We start from the raw sequence: 20,960 nt of genomic DNA, 5'->3' as shown, positions 1-20,960 counted from the left end.
TAGTATTGTTCTGTTGAAAATGTTTTGTATTTGTCACAAAGGGTTTCCAATCTATCAATACTTTACTCACTATAACTAACCCGAATCTGACAGATCAGAAACACGAACTCTTAGAAACATGAGAAATGTGACTCTTTAACCTGATACAGGAACAAACATGGTGTTGGTTTACTGAGTACTGCTCATACACTATTGGCTTATGAGGACATACATTTTTTTACTCATTTTATTTTACTGACAAAATATTCCTCCAAATGGATTTGGTTAATCAGCATAGTTAACTTAGTAGAGGTATATGCACAGCACTGCATTGTTCGCTATGAATGAGTTTTTATTTGTGTTGCACACAACTGAAACATTGAAAATTGTGTTTAACTGTCAACACAGTATTTATATTCTTGCATATACAGATTCCCCACTCTATTGTGACAACAATGATGACGTATTAATTTTGTGTAAAATTGTCTCAAATATATAACAGAATAATATATGTACAATGACACATTGTGTTTAAAGTTTGCTGTAACTCTTTAACAAATACCTAAAAAAACAAAAAACAATTCTTAGCCACTTACGAAACTTGAGGCTAAAACAAAGAAGGTAAGACTGTTTAAATTTTAAAATGCTTTTGCCAGGCTCTCTTCATTACTTTTGTTACATGGATACACTCAGCAAACTGGTTTTCAATGCCGCACGGTGTCTTTGCAATATGGAAAGTACTGTACATAGCATTTAAACCAATCCAAACATCATCACATGTGAAAATGCTCATGTTGATTCAAACCCATGAGTCTTCTGTGAATAACATAACTTTTGTATGTTACAATAAATGGGAAAATCTGTGTAATAAACATGTGGCCGTGGCTATGAAAGAACCATCATTGCACCACTTTATTGTGCAAATTATGCCACCATATTGATTAATTACAACATTATAAACTTAGATACATTCTAGTATAAAATCCTAGCTGACCATAAAGTCATCAAATAGAGACATAGTCCTGAGTTTTGTAAGTATACAGTATGTACAGTATGTGCATAAATCCTCTTTTGTAGAAACTAAAATCATAATTCTAATGGCTAGATCATTGTCTAGTATACATGTTTTTATTCACAATAAATAACATTTCAATAAAACAATAAATTAATCCCATTATTACACCAAAAATGGCGTAAAAAGAAAATACACTCTTAAAAATAAAGAAGCAGAAAGGCTCTTCACAGCAGTGCCATAGGGGAACCATTCATTTAAAATAACCATTTCTTACCTTTTATTTATATATTTTTAAGAGTGTACTGCAAATGCTGATCAGCAAACAAAAATCCCCCACTTGCATCCTTAAAGGAGCTGTGTATAAAACTCTACTAAATCAAAAAATTACTATAATATATTTGTAGATATTAAAGGTATTGCGGAGGGTTTTCCTTTTCCGGGTGGATCATCAAGACTATCGGTCCTCCTAGTTGTCAATCAGGAGTGTTGCGCAATTGCATTTTTTAAAAATGTGGAGAAGGCAGTTCTTTTCTAAAATTCAAGAAAATCCTCCGCTACACCTTTAAGGTAACATGCAAGATATGTTACTCTGAAAATCAGTGTGACCAGTTATTGTCTTTTTGAAATAAAACTTACTGATCAAATTTTGGTTTTGGTTTTGTGTGATCCTGCCACTGCCAATTTACCCACTGTATTTCGACAGCTCGGTTGCCATTACATTACTTAAATGAGAGCGCAATGGCCCATAAATGCAACCACCGGTGGACGCAACCTCTATACACACAAGCACTTTTGTAATTTGCAATCAACAAGAACATTGCAAACGTAATATTTAGCAAATAAACTTGAGCCTTCCATCACCAGTTCCACGAAACTGCAATATAACATTTAGCCTCTAGAGGTCAATGTTACACACAGCTCCTTTAATTACTTTGCTATTAACTGGCATTTAAATACAGCGAGACACTGTCCAGTGTGCTCTCCAGCTCTGGATTCATATCTTTACCAAATAGGACCCTGGCACCAGTCCAGTCTGTCCGTCCCTCTCCACCGTCCACCAGCCGTCTCCTCCCTGCTCCACCACAAGCAGCACCTCACCCACAGAGATGGAGAACTCATCAACACCCTGCAAACACAAGAGTTAACCCTTAATGACTTACAGGACAGTCCAAACCGGATGCCAACATTTTTCTGCTTTGGGGTACTGCCACTTCCAAACTGAAACTGAATCCTGATATGGACTTTGACAAATTGTCTTGCAAATGTTATTGGTTTATATTTTATAATTTTTCTAAATACTGTACTTTATGTATATCTTCTTTATGGAATCAATCATTAGTCACCTTTCTAAAATAATTGCCCAAGTCATTATAATGTTTTAATTTTTTTGTATAATGGCCTAAATCAAGAGCATGACTTAGGCTGTTTTATTTTGCTTATGCAATTGAGACTTTTTTACAAGCAATTTTACAAGCTTTTCTAAATGGCAGCTGAATCAAGAAGAACACAAATCTACTCAACCTCTGAAATTAGTTCCATTTATTTGTGTTTTCTGAGAAACCTGAAAAAATGACTTAGACAATTATTTTAGGAAGGTGACGATATTCAATTTTTTTTTACATTAGCCAGGGGAAAATAAATAAAAACATGGAAATGCTTACATACATTTAACAGCTTTCTTGATTATCAGATTATCAAAAGATTTTAGGTATTGCTTAACTTATAGCAAAATTTGGAATAATGGTTTATAATCAACATATTTACATTTATGTATACTAAACTTTGCCAACAAAAGTAACAAATTACCCAGATAATATTCCTTGTGTAATGACATGTAAGAAAAAAACTAATAAAATATTTTCAAAACAAATTTAAAAGCTGAGCAAAATATGAACTCGAAGAAAAGAGCACAAATCTAACCAATTTTTTTAATAAGGACTCCAAAACAAATTAATTTTTTTTCTGTATGTTCACCACAAAAAGTACAAAACATGTCATGTCACAATTATATACACAGGAATGACGTAATTTTTGTAGGCTAATCCGGAAGTCAGCGAGACTCTGCACCCTCACTAAAAAAGGCCATTTATTTTTCCCATAGACTTTTGGATTATTGCAAAAAATAAGCTCTGTGTTTAACAAATGTTTATGAAACTTACACGTTTTGTTCAACAAGTTAGTCTTCACAAATAAACACAATTTTTATAAATTTTGTAGTAAAAATTTGGCTTTTTATATTTCTAGTAAACGCATTACACTTCACAATTGCTAAAATTTGTATTCATCTGTGAATATTAACTAGTTGGACAAAACGTGCAAGTGTCTTTATCTTTTGTTAAACACAGAGCTTATTTTTGCGATACTCCAAAAGTCTATGGGGAAAATAAATGGGTGTCTCGCTAACTTCCGGGTAATACGTCATCCCTACTCTATTTTCCATAAGACCGTCTTACCTGAGCAACATAGTCATACAGAGCCTGGTATTTTTCACTCTGAAAGGGAACATTGTTTGGAGTTTCTGGTTTAAATCCAGGAATTGAGGCATACACCCCATCTGAGCCTTCAGCTGAAAAATAAAACATGACGAAGAGTAAACGAGTGATATTAGATCTATTCTAGACAATTAAATTATAAAGTGAGCTACAGTGCCATCTGCCGGTAAATACGGTAACATAAACCATCTACCATAAAAAACTATGAGGAATCTACCATGCAATGACATTTATTTTAATAAACTTAGATACAGGTTATATTATCAAATATATATGTGATGTTTTTACGTATTACCTATGAGAAATTTAGGTTAAGACAATATGATATTGTAACACGAACCAGTAGGTGGCAGTGGCGGAGCATCAACTGTATTATTCTTTAAACCAATCGCAGTGTTGCATTGCAAGAGATGGGAAAACCTATTAAAAAACATGTTAAAAACAAATTTAAACAGATTCTTTTGAATAATTAAAGACGATGATACATGTATCAACTCTAAATGCAGCAAACTATTATTTCTAACTTCGATATCTACACTTTTTAATAGTTTTGTCAGTGTTAATTAATCACAATACCTACATTTCAATGAAATGAGCATAATCCACCAGTCCTGTCAATCATCTCACCCAATCCCTCCTCTATTTTAATTTACCTTCTTTTTTATTTTATAAAATTCTGTGTTCTTGTTCTTGCAAGGGTTGTGTTGGCGCACTAGGGGTTTTAATAGATAACAACAACAGAAACCTGTATATCACATTACAAAATCTTTTAAAGTGTGACTCGTCTGCTAGCGGTGAACCACCATTTGTCATCCATTTTACCCATATTCTATATATAGTACTCTGCTTCCTACATGTCTCCATTGTTTACTGCCTGTATGGAAAATGCAGAGCATAGTCTTGCACATTAACCTACAGACCCTGCATATGGAAACATACCTCTTTATAACGCCTCCTCCAAAGCGTGCCGTGCCATTGCTGTCCCCTGATGATTCTTTATCATAGTAGTTCTGAAATGCAATGGGCGCTGCAGACACAGTTAAGAGATTTCTAAGCGAACAGGGCCACATCACTTTGATCATATCATATAGAATAGAAAGCTTTATTGCATACATTTATACAGTGCAAATTTGCACATACATGCACTACACAGCAGCGCTATTACACAACATGATTGTTACAAAACAAAAACACCATTACTGTGCCAACAAAACACTTAAGTACTGATCACAGCATATCCACGAGAAGTGGCATAATAGTACAGTTAGTGCAGAAATATATTGCACAAAAAATTAGCCTTACACAACACATAAGTAATATTGTACACTAGAAGAGGAAAATGGTATTGTGATATGTACGATGGTTTGTGATAGGTTCTGTTTGAATTAACCATGCAAGAATACTAAATTGAGTATTTTTACAGATGAAAAATAATATAAGAACAAAAAATGATAAACCTTTACCTGGAGGAGTGGTGCCTGTGCTTTTCATGTTGACGAAACTGTTTATATCTGCTGGGATGTCACACAATTCTAAAGTTGTCCTCACTTCCTCATAACACTGCATGAAAGTATTAGTTTATTAAAAAAAAGTGCAATTGGACTACAAGACACTACAATTGTGGTCTTAAAAGCACATATTATGCAAAAATTATGCACTTTTAAGGTGTTTGGACGTGTGTTTACACAACAACACTACAATTACAAAAAAATCAACCATTATCTTCTTATTTAATCCCCATTAAACCAAAGCAGTCTCTTTAGACATGCTTTTTTATTCTGTTGTTAATGTGACATCACACTAATAAAGGCCGCCCACGGCCACTGACTGACTGGTTATTTTGTATTTTTATGTTTGTAAGCATGTTGTAATGCACTAAATATGCCATTGACTGTGTACACAGGAATCAGATTTATTTTTAGCCGAAAGCGCTCACTGTCTGTTGGTAAGTGAGCTCATTTGCATTCAAGGGGATTTTTGGACATACTAAAAAAATGATCTGTATTTTAAGATGGGCATAACATGTGCCCTTTACTGCAATTATTTTTTTATTGTATTTTAAGTGAAAAACATATTTCTGAATAGCTGGTACTAAAACTCTAATACAGACATTATCCCATTAACAGACCCTGTTACAGACATTACCCTTAATATGTTCATGACTAATAATTAATAAATGTAGTAATCCTTGAAAAACAGAACTTCTTAGTATTACCATAATGAAACACACTAACACTCATCATCTTTGACACATTGCATGGAGAAGTGATTACAATGGACCCAAATAGCATTTCTCAGAATGTTTATGCGATCGTCTTCCTGCTGCTGGAAGACCTGAAGAAATCACAAAAAATCTCAAAATCCTCATGCCTATGGACAGCATGCAAACTATAAATTGAAGACCTATAAGGTAGATTTGAACCTTGTAACAATAGTGTTGCTCTAAAAAGTGGTAGAGCATTTTGTAGCAATGCAAAAGTCCTGGGTTTGATCACAAGAAACACACATACTGATAAAAAAATATATTGTTTAAATGCAATCTAAGTGTATAAAATGTATAAATGTAAAGTACATTTAAATAAAGCCTTTAAATGATAAATGCGTTTTTTTAAACACAAAAAAATATTTTTAATAATTGATGGTAAGCACACCCATTGCATTTGTGTTTCCTACTATAGAAGTCAATGGCCACCGTCAGCTGTGTGCTTACCATCAACTATCAAAATATTTTTGTCTTTATAAAGAAACTCATACAGGTTTACAACAACATCAGGTTGAGTAATATACAACATTTTCATTTTTGAGTAAACTATTCCTTTAATATTGTGTGTATCTGTTTACTATCAGTATAAGCCAAAACAAAGCACATTTGACTGCTTATTTTAGTAGTTGTGGTTTGTGGTGCATTGTGGGTAAAAGAGAAAAAAGAAAGGGGAAGTTCATTTGAATATGAACTCAGCAAAAACAGCCTTTATGGAAAATATCAAACAGTTATGCAGTATACCGAGTTAATATGTATGAGTGTGTTTACCTCACACGTGCACTCATGTGTCGTTTCCCATTCCTGCCGAATCTTATCCAGCTGCTCTATGTTTGACAGGTACTGCCTCTCTGTGAAGAAGGAATAAACACAAATGTCATAGCTTTCCAGCATAGGAAATTTTTAATAAAACAACAGGTATTATGAACCTAAACTAAGAAAAAATTGTTAATTGACATTGTTTTATGTAGAAAGTTTTAATTTCTTTACTGGTGGTTTTGTATAATTGCTTAAACACCTGCTTTCAAACTTTTCAGTTTTTAATTGAAGCTTTTTAGGAATATATTATTTATAAATGTTAAATTACGGCAAGATGTCACATTTAAAGGTACAGTGTGTAAATTTTAGTGGCATCTAGTGGTGAGGCTGCGAATTGCAACCAACGGCTCAGTCCACTGCTCACCCCTCGCTTTTGAAACGCATAGAGAAGCTACGGTAGCCGCCACCAGAAAAACATGTCATCAACGGAGACAACTTAGTGAAAAAAGTTTGTCCGTTAAGGGCTTCTGTAGAAACATGGCGGCACAAAATGGCGACTTCCACGTAAGGGACCATCGGTGTATGTAGATAAAAACGTCTCATTCTAAGGTAATAAAAACATAACGGGTCATTATAAAAATGTCTTTATACACTCCTGATAATAGTTTTGTATATTATTTTGCATTTCTGTCAAAAGATCCTTATATTAATTGAAAGTGCAGTGTGTAATTTTTAAGTTTTCTTAATAAAATAAACAACACGTAGATTACCTAGGAAACCAAAACATTTGTTATTTTCGACGAGGTATTTGTTCGTGAGTTTAATTTAGCAACTAGTCGTCAGACCATGGGTGCTTCTCAATATGCTTCATCGTCTCCTCGCTCCTACGTCCTATGACCCGAAAACCGATCGAGTTCCGCAATCTTGTAGGACATCAATTCTTTAATTGCACCATGAGGAGGCAAGGAATGAGGAGTTAGGAGGCTTTCTGAGGAGTCATGAGCGAGGATACACAAGTATATCCTATGCGAAAATTTGTATTGTAGTTTTCAAATATGTGATTAGTTATCGCAAAGGCGCTCTCTGTTTATATTTCAAACACGCTGCCTTTGAAGTTTGTCTGAAAGCGTTTCTATGACCTGCTTTTATGCCACTGAAGTCATTGCCTCATGTGGGTAGTTTTCGGATGCAGCGAACATGAACAAGCGGCTTTTGTGGTCATCACGTAACTTCCGGTAAACTTTTTTAAGAATAAATAACAACAAAGTCCTTTTAAAGTAGTTTATTTATATAACAAACAAAATAAACAACACGTAGATTACATAAGAAACCAAAACATTTGTTATTTTCGATGAGGTATGTGTTTAAGAGTTCAATTTAGCAACTAGTCAGACCATTAAACATACAAAAACCGGAAGCAAAGTTCTGACCAGACCGCAATCACGTGAGTGCACGTGCGTCCGATAAAACCGTCGCTGTTTTTCAATGTCAAGGATACTTCCTTGTAGGGCTGTGTATCGCCAACAATTTCCCGATACGATACGTATCCCGATACAAGGGCCCCGATACGATGCGCATCACGATACAAGACTATTTTGAATTACATTTTTGTTCAGAATTGAGTAACATTATTACTATTATTGTTTAATGTACATTGAATAAGCAGTCTTGTCTTTTTGCCATTCATTTATTAGCTTTTGGGGTAACTCATAGAAACTCTTAAAATCTCAGAGTTAATACTTATGTTTTTTTTAAAACAGTTTTACAAAGAAAAAGTGTCTTACTCTAGGCATTATATTTGTCTCTCATTTCATTATTCTATATCTATGAATATATGTGTAAACATGCAGTCAGACTTAATTTTATTTAATAGAAATCAGATTATTACTGTGTCAGCTGTAGTTTGAAGTAGCTCTGTATCTCTTCTCTAGATGTACACTTTTCACATGCAAATCTTTGTCGTGTTTCTTCTCTAATGCGTTAGTACCTACTGTTTTATAAGAGAGCGACTAATAAGTATAGGCTAAGATATCTGCGCTTTCATACTGAACTCATTGATTTTAAATACGCGCGAGAGAGAGCGAGAGAGAGAGAGAGAGAGAGAGAGAAAGAGAGAGAGAGAGAGAGAGAGGAAGAGAGAGAGAGAGAGAGAGAGAGAGAGAGAGAGAGAGAGAGAGAGAGAGAGAGAGAGAGAGAACGCGCCCCGCAGGCACATGCGCCAGCGAGACAGACACGTAAAGTGAAAGGTACCCCGCTACCTTTAACTCTACATACTCCGCGGGACACATGCGTCCATTCCATATGGATCACGCATCCGCAGCGATTGGTCACGTTACTTTAAAAAGTGCATCTGAATCGATACGGAAGATGCTGTATCGATGCGCGCATCATCAGGCGTCCATGACGATGTATCGTCGTATCGATATTTTGAACACAGCACTACTTCCTTGGCAGGACTGGTCCTTACAAGTCACTTCCTTCAGAGGCTAGACGAGGCTCCTCTTTAGCATTCGGAAAACACGTAAATGGAACAGGCTTGGGGTGCGTTCCACTCCAGTTTTAGACACGCACTCGCAAACTTCCCTAAACACTTCCCCTCCGGGGAATCCCTGTCGCCATTTTAAAGTGCGTTCCACTTTGTCAAGTGGACGAGGGAAGTTTGTATGGACAGACCCTCGCTCCCTCGATTTTGACTGAGGGATAGTTCATATAGTTCATCGAGTCTGATTTATATGTACACTTCAGGCAGCTCCATATCCCACAATGCATCACGATTGTGACGTCACTTCAGCAACTCGCGCTTTGCACATGGAGGGGGCGGTCTCCACTTTCCATGTGATCAAGGGCTTAGGGCGATCCATTTGAACCTACTTCAAGTGTTTCAGGAGTAGTGGGCACTCGTACAACCTAAGCAATGACGTACATCCGAGTGAACGAGACTGAGGGAAGTTAGCAAGGGAAGGTCATAAAAAATGAACTGGAACGCAGGGTAGCAAGTGCACGTCATTGCTTCATTACGTCATTGAAAAGTTGTGCTTTCAGCGCTGCGCACATAGGATTGTGGGTGATTTCAGAGCGCGAAGGCTACACATTTGCATCATTTCCTATATATGGGATATTTCTCGAAGGAAGGACTCAGTCCTTGGTTGAAATTCCGAGGATCCTCGACATTGGAACAGTCCTTCGACTGGCTTCCGAGGAAGATCCTTCCTTGAAATTGAAAAAAACCTCGTCTATCCACCTTTTTCTCGAACGCGGAAGTAAGTGATATGATTTATTTCCTTTCCGGTGCGAGACTTCCGCTTCAATATCCAGCCGGTAGAAAACAGTGTAGTGGGAGCACGCATAAAACATGATTAAAACAGTTAATATTTACTACACCTGCCATGTATGGACCAGTGTGAGGATGAAATTAAGAAGTAGCTTGATATATGACGATATATTCAATCATTTCGTGTTGTTGATCGGAGGTGACGGGTCATCAATGCGCAAATATAAAAGCACAAAGTCATAACAGTATGTTAACAATGGGAAAGTCAGTCGAGTGTTTGTACATGGAATTTACCAAGACTTCGTGTTTTTAACCTTTTCAGGCGATGGTTTAAAATGTCACAACTATCCCTCTGGTGTGAGTTTTTTTTTAAACTGCAATTTTTAATGGACTTGTTTATGGCGAACTTCACGCGGTCCAACACATTCAGCAGTATCTTTCTCATTTAACACATTGTAAGGTTTTTGAACAAATCATAATAAACATATTAAACTACTACATGTATTGAGTATTGTTTTTGTTTTATGAAAATATTATTACATTACACTATTTGCTTTTCCTTTAAAACATAACAAAAGTAAGCGCAAACACATTACAAACAAACTATAATAAACATTAACTAAGCAGATTATGTCGTATGTATTCTTTACTGTAATCGCATTTTTGCAATAATATATAGTAGCAGAATAAATAAATCAGCATATTTTTATCAGCATAATATTAGTTGTTTTTAAACAATTATTGTATTTATTGTTCACTGGCAGTTTCTATTAAATGTTTTACTGGATGGATTTGTAAATACAGATCATGAGTGCATGTGCGCCACACATTCAGTTCTGGTGCATGGATTATGGTTAAAACAAATGTTTTGTAGAGATTTACTGCATTTGTATTAGCTATTATGGCAACGCCTAACTGCACAAATTATGTCGGTCTTCCTGGATTTCATAATAAACATTAAACAGCCAGTCAAAACGGCACACTTGTGTCCTACCATATGTTTTAGTGGCTCACCGGAAGTCATAAACCTTAAAGCGCAAGGATGTCGGTGCCCACATTTATGTCAAGAAACAGGTGGATAAGAATAAAATTTTCTGTAAATAACTTTACCCCAGTTTTATACTTTCATATAGGGCTGCACAATCAATCGAAAAACTAATCAGTATTACAGTTACGGGTAAAACAATTAGAGAATTGTCAAAAGCCTCAATTACAGCTGTCCATTTGTGCTCATTTCTGTGTGTTTCGGCAGTATGTTTGGGCACCAAAGACAGTGTGAATCAGATATTGTAAAATTGAAAAGCTGATGTGTTCTTCAGCCATTCGTTTTGAATTTTTTACTAACAACATAACTCCCATAATTATTTGTTATTTACACTATATTATTTAGTTTTGAATGTTTAGAATTTACAATGCAGCGGCTTAACAAAAAGTTATAAAACATTTCAAAACTATTAATAATCAATAATAATCGCAATTACAATATAAAGGTAAATAAATGATTTTTTTTCATAAGCGTGCAGCCCAACTTTCAATTTTTATCATGTTTTTTGTAACTGTGAAAGTTTTTAAATGTTGCAGGAAACCTTGAATAGGCTTTACTGTATACTGGCAGTTTCCGTTGTGACAATTCATTCACGCAAGTCTTGTAGCAGGGCCTGCATAGTGTGAAATTAAAAAAAAAATTCCCTCACCCGCATCTGTGGCTGCCTCTCTACACTGTTTTGCTTTGTTTTGTGTCTGTTAAGGCACAGGGAACAAAAGTTAATGAAAAATATAAACACAAAAACTCATAAAAACATAGTAATAAAAAAAAAACAAGTTTGATCATTATTTCATGATCAAACTATGTTTTACTTAGACAAATAGTCATGCTGTCAAATTTTATATCAATGTTTAAAAAAATATATACATAGAGAATATAATCTAATTTACCTTTTCACATTGTTTAGGTGTGACGGTTGAAGTATTGTTGAGCTTTTCAGCAGTCAGTTCAGCCTCATCAGCCTCTTTGCATCTCTGTTCATACGTCCTTTTAGACTAAGAGAATGTGTACAAGGTTAGACACTGTTTACCTGCGCTTAAAAAAAAAAAAGGTGCTGTACAGCGATGCCATAAAGAACCATTTTTGTTCCTCAAAGAAACTTTCAGTCTAAGATTCTTTAAAGGGATAGTTCACTTTAAAATGATAATTTTGACATCATTTACTCATCCTCATGTTGTTCTAAACCTGTATGCATTTATTTTTAAGATGAATACAAAAGAGAAATGATGGTAAACACACAGCAGATATTGATTATTGACTTCCATAGTAGGAAAAAAATATTTTGGAAGTATTGTGATAAACGCTGAAGAAAATATTTTGATAAATGATGGTAAGCACACAGTTATCAGTACCCATTAAATTCTATCATATTTTTTACTCCTACTATGGAAGTCAATGGTCAATATCTGCTGTGTGTTTAACATCATTTCTCAAAATATCTTCTTCTGTGTTCATCAGAAAAAAGAAGTTCATACAGGTTTAGAACAACATGAGGATGAGTAAATGATGACATAATTTTCATTTTAAAGTGAACTATCCCTTTAAAAAACCTTTTTATAATCTGAAAAACCTTTTCACCACAGAAAACCCTTTTGTGAAACTAAAATGTTTTTCAGACGTGCGAATCGATACTGTTGACCTGACTACAGGAAACCTATAGCTCAGATTTAACCAATGTAACAGTAAAACTCACTCATTTTTCAACTCTGATATCATATGATTACCACAAAAAGAAATATTACATTACTACATTAAAAAAATTTTACTCATACACAACTCTTTCCCCAAAGACACAAAAACGATGAATACGTTCTTTATGGATTAATAATGATAAATATACAGACTTTCTAACCATTTTAATCTTACTTTAAGCATTCTTCCCCAGTTTCACAGACAAGGCTTAGGCCTAGTTCTAGACTAGTGCAGCCTCACGATTAGTTGAGACAAATCATTTGGAGAATTAAAATTTTTGTTTACATGATATATGTGAGTGAACTGTGTATAATAATTATGTATAAATACACACACACACACACACACACACACACGCACGCACGCACATGCACGCACGCACACACACACACACGGATGTATTTAATTAAGAAACATTTGCATGTGTATGTTTATATTTATATATAATCTATATTATATATATAAAAAATTTTTTTGTTAAAATTGTACATGTATGTGTGTGTATTTATATAAACATAATTATTATACACAGTACACACACATATATTATGTAAACAAAAACTTTTATTCTGCAAACCATTAGTCGCGACTAATCATGACATGTACAGTATTGTTCAAAATAATAGCAGTACAATGTGACTAACCAGAATAATCAAGGTTTTTAGTATATTTTTTATTGCTACGTGGCAAACAAGTTACCAGTAGGTTCAGTAGATTCTCAGAAAACAAACAAGACCCAGCATTCATGATATGCACGCTCTTAAGGCTGTGCAATTGGGCAATTAGTTGAAAGGGGTGTGTTAAAAAAATAGCAGTGTCTACCTTTGACTGTACAAACTCAAAACTATTTTGTACAAACATTTTTTTTTCTGGGATTTAGCAATCCTGTGAATCACTAAACTAATATTTAGTTGTATGACCACAGTTTTTTAAAACTGCTTGACATCTGTGTGGCATTGAGTCAACCAACTTGTGGCACCTCTCAGCTGTTATTCCACTCCATGATTCTTTAACAACATTCCACAATTCATTCACATTTCTTGGTTTTGCTTCAGAAACAGCATTTTTGATATCACCCCACAAGTTCTCAATTGGATTAAGGTCTGGAGATTGGGCTGGCCACTCCATAACATTAATTTTGTTGTAGACTTTGCCCGTTTACTAGTGTGTTTTGGGTCATTGTCTTGTTGAAACAACCATTTCAAGGGCATGTCCTCTTCAGCATAGGGCAACATGACCTCTTCAAGTATTTTAACATATGCAAACTGATCCATGATCCCTGGTATGCGATAAATAGGCCCAACACCATAGTAGGAGAAACATGCCCATATCATGATGCTTGCACCTCCATGCTTCACTGTCTTCACTGTGTTCTGTGGCTTGAATTCAGAGTTTGGGGGTCGTCTCACAAACTGCCTGTGGCCCTTGGACCCAAAAAGAACAATTTTACTCTCATCAGTCCACAAAATGTTCCTCCATTTCTCTTTAGGCCAGTTGATGTGTTCTTTGGCAAATTGTAACCTCTTCTGCACATGCCTTTTTTTAACAGAGGGACTTTTTAGCTGAACAGCCTATCATTTTTTGCACCTCTTTATAGGTTTTCCCCTCTCCAATCAACTTTTTAATCAAAGTACGCTGTTCTTCTGAACAATGTCTTGAACGACCCATTTTCCTCAGCTTTCAAATGCATGTTCAACAAGTGTTGGCTTCATCCTTAAATAGGGTCCACCTGATTCACACCTGTTTCTTCACAAAATTGATGACCTCAGTGATTGAATGCCACACTGCTATTTTTTTGAACACACCCCTCTCAACTAATTCAACCAATTGCCCAATTGCACAGCCCCAAGAGCGTGCATATCATGAATGCTGGGTCTTATTTGTTTTCTGAGAATCTACTGAACCTACTGGTAACTTGTTTGCCACGTAGCAATAAATAATATACTAAAAACCTTGATTATTCTGGTTAGTCACATTGTACTGCTATTATTTTGAACAATACTGTAGTTGAGTTTAAAGGTGCAGTGTGTAAATTTTAGAAGGATCTTTTGACAGCAATAAAATATAATATAGATAACTAAGTTTGAAGGGGTGTATAAAGAGACCTTATATAATTAACTGTATTGTTTTAATTACCTTAGAATGAGCCGTTTTTGTCTACAAACACAGCGGGTCGCCCTACATGTAAGCCGCCATTTTGCACCGCCATGTTTCTACAGTAGCCCTAAACGGACAAACTGCTCTACAGAGCGCGTTTGTCACTACATTGTCTCAGATGATGATATGTCTATTCTGTGACTGTCTATTGGACCTGAATACAACCCGAATGTGGCAGTCACATGGATCACAGCGCCATGTGAGTTCATATTCCTATTTTCATTACAATTCTAGTTTCTAGTTGCATCTTTAGTGATTTTGCAACTGTTTACTAGCCTACGCTTTGTTTAAAGAAGTGGCTTTTTAGTGGAAGTGGAGGCTTTTGCCAAAAAGCTTGCATGTGGTTTTGCAGCAAAGAGTCAAATTTGTTAAACACCAATGTAATGATGACTAAAGTGACATTTGTGAAAATAAGGCATTTCAATTAGCCTACTGATTAATAAGCTTTTCATTGCTATTAAAGTGAAAATACTGAACCTAAACAATAAGAGCCTGATAATAAATGCTCAAGAAAACATGTCAGACGCACTTAAAGGGTTTTGCATCTGAACTCTTTATTTATCCTTAGAAACAGAAGCACTTAAATGCAACAATAACTTCTGTTTTAACTGCTTCTGTATGGTTAGAAAGGGGAATGGACACGAAAAGCGAGCTGCAGCAGCTGAATGTTACTTCCTGCAGATTTTGTATCTGACACTAAGCTATTTTAAAACTAACACCTTTAGATGGACTCTTTCATCAGATAAGTACATCAACTTTCCACCACTGCTATAGAGGACCTGAAGTTGAACTTCATTTTAAGACTGGACAATATATGCAGTATATACATTTACACTCTTAGAAAGGATGTGTTCATTTTTTACACATCTTTGTGCGTTGAGCTTTTAACACATTATGGACAACGCATTTAGTGTCCCAGAATCAACACTTATATGTTGTTTTTAACACATTCGTTCTAAGAGTGTACACACAGAAAATGCCTTAAAAGGCATTTAGGAATATGCTGACACTTCATTTTCCTGCACGCTATTAAAACAGAAGTCAAAATGTTTGGCTGCATTAGTGGCATTTTATTGGTTTTTCAATTATTATTACATTATCTTTATTTTTAGTGTCATTATATTGGTATTGTTTATTTGGGTGTTAACCGTTATATCTACAAATATCAAAATTCACCTTACTACTCTCATCTACTTTATAAACAGGTCATAAATAGCATTTGGTCTCTAAACCTCACCCCTATACCAGTGCTTGTGTGATGGGTTATTTATTACACATTGACACCTCTCTTTTCATGACCTCAGCTACACAAACATTACTTAGTTTCTACACTTTCAGAAACAATGTACAAAGGTTGTCACTGGGACGGTACCTTTTAAAAACGTCCTAATATGTACCATTTTGGTACAGATGGTACCTATGAGGTACTGGTACCAATGTGTACCTATGCAGGGTTTCCCGCAGAAAATTTGTTAGTTAAGGTGATTCAGGTCCGGGGGTGTGGGCGTAAGCGTCATGATGAAAATGAAAATATTTTTATTAAAAACACTCATAAAATTTAATTTTGAAGAAACTGTGACAGAAAATGAACACATACTAGATTATGAATGAATTAAATGTTTTTAACAGATAGCTCTAACAGGAATAGCTGCGTGATGAAGTGAAACTAAAGGGTTAATAAACACAAACGAAAGCAGATGTTGTGGAACGTCTGGCGAACGATGATAGATAGCACGAAGATTGTAAAAACTGATATTTCCCACTATTAATTAAATAATCTTAAAGGAGTGTAACTACTGTAGCATGTAAATAATGCACATAAATAACGTGAGCAAGAGCGCTCAACAATTATATCTAATCAACAGGCACGTGAAACCTAGCTAGCAGGTTGCTCAAACAACAAAAATCTCCAGCTAACTTACTTTAAGTTTGCAAGAACTATAGACTAATACAATAACAGGCTTAAATAAACCCAAAACATACACTTACAGTTCTCACGGACACAATTTTATCAACTGGCTATCCTCCACACCGTGACGGAGGCGCACGTCTTTCTGTCATTTTGGCTGTGTGGGGGTGCCGGCTTGTGGTGTGAAGCGGGTCCGTGCTATTCTCCGAAATGCACTTGACGACCTTTTGTGCAGCAAATTTTTTTTTTGGACTACCTAGTTAAGGCGGTAAGGTTTCACAGCTTAGGTGGGCCACCCGAACTGCAAAGTGCTGCGGGAAACCCTGCTATGATGTACCAGTGTGCACCTTATAATTACAAAAGTGTACTTTTTGAAAAGGTACCACCTCAGTGACAACATTTGTACCTTTTTTCTGAGAGTGTAGTAGGCCTAATCCCATTTTGATCACCAAATTATTAAAGGGACATTAGTCCCTGCCATTGAAAGAACCAAGGGGACTATTTTCAGGCAGTGCGTAATATCACTACGCCTGCTGCAGCCATGTTACATCAGCAAAGTCTCTGATTATACGACTGATTTTCAATCAGTCTTAGTACACGATGTAACTACAGAATAGTCAAGTTTTAAAAAGGGAAAAAATTGAAACTCATTGGTTGTTTTTTAGCGCGTGCTAGTGGTCTGGTCAGATTCAATAGATTGTGCCTAGCTTTGCTAAAAGTGCTAGCACCAGACCCGGAGATCAGCTGAATGGATTCCAAAACGGTAAAAATCAAATGTTTAACTCTAGGAGAGCTGAAAAATTAGCATATTTTCAAAAAAAAAGTGGAGTGTCCCTTTAATAACAAAAGTCCTAATTGATTATACTGCAGAATTCAAATGTTCCCTTCACAGCCATGCTCCAATTCCTCACAATCTATGGACACCTGACCAGATGGTTTAAATGCTTAGACATCATGGGCTTTACAGAGTTAAAGAATTATAAAGACAGACGGAAGTTCCTTTAGTTCGGTACTTTTTTGGTTTTTGTAATGTTTGTGGTCATTTCCTCCTTCCTACTTATAATTCCTCTTCCTGGATTAAGTCATTAAAACATTGTTTATGATTCACCGAATGTGCACAACACACCAACTGAAGTCAACTAAAATGAAATCAGGATCGAATTTATTCACCTGTAATTTGAACGAAGCACTCCCTCCACTTTGCTTTCATAAAATATACTTATTCAGATTCAGATGCACTTCATAACTAGCTTCCTGCAGAGTGTCTTAACTGGTGAAGCACAGCACTTATGTGTTTGAGCTCACACATACAGTCTAAAACTGGTACATTTCCGGCAATATGCCCTACTTAAAGCATTCAGGTTCAGTCTTTTGAGGTTTAAACATTCACTTCTTTAACCACTTTGTAAAACCACCACCTATAGTGTCATATTTGCCCAGTAAAATCTAAATTTGCCACGTTCCCCTAACTTACTTGATTTTACTCCTATCCTTGCTAAATTTATGATTTATCCTTTGTCCATTGTCTCCTGAAGGACAAAAACATTGTCAAGATGCACTGTTATCTAAGCATTTTCAGTTTGTGTTAATGCACTTAATAAAACTGAAATCATTCTCTGTTAGACGAATTAGCACGGATTGTTTTCAGGAAATTGCAAATATATGAGGAAGAGAGAAAGCGAAGTTTGAAAGACACTTGAAAATGTGTAAATGTTCACAAGTGCAAGATAGAAAGAAAGTTTGGCAACGGGTATAGAAGTGATATTTCCTGAGGGTGACAGTTACAAAATTTAGACCCAGCCCACGCTGCAGGTTAGTTGCTATGAGATTAATGCATGCATGATTTAAATCACTTCTTTCACCCTTCCTCTTCCTGATATTTTACTTTCAGTCTCTGTTAGGCAAATACAGGATACATACTGTACAGTACCAGAAGATGACAATGCAGCACTCACCTCCATGGTTTTCTTATATAAAGACACCTTGATCTTCTGAACCTTTTCCATGACCGCCTCAAACTGTTGCGAGACAACATTTCAAAGAAATCATCACAATGTTTCCTTTCGCATGTGAAGCTATATAACAATGAGAGTTATAAAAAAACAGTCTATATGGCTTTCAGTGTATGTGTGCGTCAGCATTCGCTGACCACAAACTCGCAAGCGTATACTGCAGGAATTATTAAAAGCACCATAGGCTACAGTAGCCTACATGAGAGACGTGTATGTTTGTGGGTGTGAAATGCTGTCAGTTAATCGATCTACACACGTTTAGTAAAGGAACACATAAAACACCACCTTCTTTCTTTGCTCCTTTTGTCGCTCTCTGAATTGCTCCATACGTTTCACCTCCTCTCGTAACATCCCCGAGAGCTGAATGTGCAAATTTCCGACGTTTTCCATTTCTAGGTGAGAAAATAGCATAGACATTAGTGATGTCACAAAATGTAGCGGATGCATAGTCAAGGTTTTATTTATTAGAGGTGTCACCTACGAGTTTTTAGTTGGTCGAAAGATGCCCTCAAAGTGCTGGAGAACAAAAGAAATGCATGTAAATCTAAATGACTTGAATGTAAATATTAAAAAGCACAATGCCAACAAACACACAATGCACTTTGACATATCTGCTTACCCAATTTCACTTTGACCCCCTGCCTTGCGTGCTATAGTTATTAATTCTTTGCCATATCGATCCTCTGCCATCGCTCTATGAGAAAAAAAAGTACATCATTACAAGTCTAGTTAAATAGCACTACTAAACAGCTGATTTTCTATTGATACCTCATTTTTAGGAGCTCCTCCATGTCTTTGCACGCTCGTCGCCCATCGCATAGTCTCTGGATAAGAGCTTCATATCCGATGTTACTGGTAAAATCTGGGCCCTGAAAGCAAGAGTAGTATATATAAATATATATATATAATAAAAGCATCTTCACATTGTTAATTTTACAAAACACACTGTTTGGTCGAGCTTGGTTACAGTGTAACCAAAACAGAAGTTAGTTCTGGCCTTACGGAAACATGCTGTGGTTTACTTTATTCAGAATAATTTTTAACCCCATGCAGGAAATTTACACCTTAGCTTTTCCATGCACATTTGCATGAGCTTAATTCCAAAAGCCTGGGAAATTCTAGGCTTTACTTTTAGCATTAATGCTATTAGGTTTTTAAGAAATAAACAAAAAAGAGCAAAGATGGTAAAATAATTTGCTGCCTTTAATTTTTTGTTTAATCAAATCTGTTTTACAAGTCATATCAACTTACTATTATTTATCTTGACAAGAGATGAGTTGTTGCAACTTATAAAATAAAGTTGACATCTTTAGTCAAGATAAATAATACTAAGTTGATATAACTTGTAAATCTGAGCTGAATAAACACAAAAAATGAAGGCAGGACATTTTTACACTACAAGGTTTCTTTGTAGATTCATGAACACCCAGATCAAAGCAAAAAAAGTAAGTTACATATTGAGTACATGGCCACCCACTCAACAGGAAGCCCATTGATAGTTGTATAAATGTCCTTTGTGATACAATACATAAATGCACCCATATATATATCACTAGACTTTTTAAACATTCTTGAGTAAGGAACTCAAAAAGAGCCAATGACAAATATTACAGTTAGTTTTAGAAACCCTTTAACATTTCATCACGTTGATATCTTCAAGATAAGCATGTCCATTTTCATTCTCTATTGTCAGTACAAACCTAAACCTACATTTAAACGAAAAACACATTCAATGATTGCAGATATATCTATTTGTATGACTGTTGTTTAGGACACTGCAACTTGATTGTAACTTCTAAGTTCAACAATTCAACTTGTAACAAAAATGAACCAAGATATCTGCATTATTTTTGCAATCAAAAAGCACAAGATATAAACTCTTTAAATAAGTGAACTTCTCGATCATCATCAGCAATATTTTTACCATCAATCATGCAAGCCCAAATAAAAAAGCAATGTGCTTATCTCCCTAAGAAGCTAAATGTGTTTGTTCACTTACCCAAAATGCATCTTTAAACAGTAATGGTGTCATTCCGAAAACTATTTACAGCGGAAGATTCGTTATAGACACACGGAGAGCACAACAAGCTACAAAGGAACTAAGATAAATGAAAGAAAAAAGGACGATGGCTTACGCAAGAAAATTGCACGGCACTCTTGTGGTGCTCAGGTTTGACTCAGATAAGGAAGCTATGATGTCAGTGACCACAGACAGCACTGCCTCACAGATAATAGGCTCGCATTTGCTCCCATTTGAATACTAGATAGGGTGACACATCTGACGCGGTGGGCATTTTTTTTATTTTCAAGATACTTTCAGCTTGCAAAGTACTACACATCTAAGCAGCCTTAAAGTAAAGTTTAGTTGT

General features: G+C 35.6%; 1 protein-coding gene across 1 annotated transcript; it reads right to left on the bottom strand.

The window, feature by feature from the left end:
- Positions 1-865: 865 nt before the first annotated feature.
- pstpip1a (proline-serine-threonine phosphatase interacting protein 1a) lies at positions 866-20,731 on the bottom strand. The gene is given in 15 exon segments (XM_073853567.1): positions 866-2,120; positions 3,448-3,560; positions 3,827-3,906; positions 4,426-4,513; positions 4,950-5,046; positions 5,713-5,820; positions 6,518-6,597; positions 11,471-11,516; positions 11,712-11,816; positions 18,535-18,597; positions 18,877-18,983; positions 19,073-19,107; positions 19,211-19,285; positions 19,360-19,460; positions 20,591-20,731. Coding segments are annotated over 15 exon segments (1,263 nt in total). The 5' UTR covers positions 20,624-20,731; the 3' UTR covers positions 866-1,988.
- Between the last annotated feature and the right edge of the window lie 229 nt (positions 20,732-20,960).

This window comes from Misgurnus anguillicaudatus, chromosome 15, assembly GCF_027580225.2.
Source record: "Misgurnus anguillicaudatus chromosome 15, ASM2758022v2, whole genome shotgun sequence".
Classification (NCBI taxonomy): Eukaryota; Metazoa; Chordata; class Actinopteri; order Cypriniformes; family Cobitidae; genus Misgurnus; species Misgurnus anguillicaudatus.
Note: the sequence above shows the minus strand (reverse complement) of the source record. Positions and strands in the feature narration are given on the sequence as shown.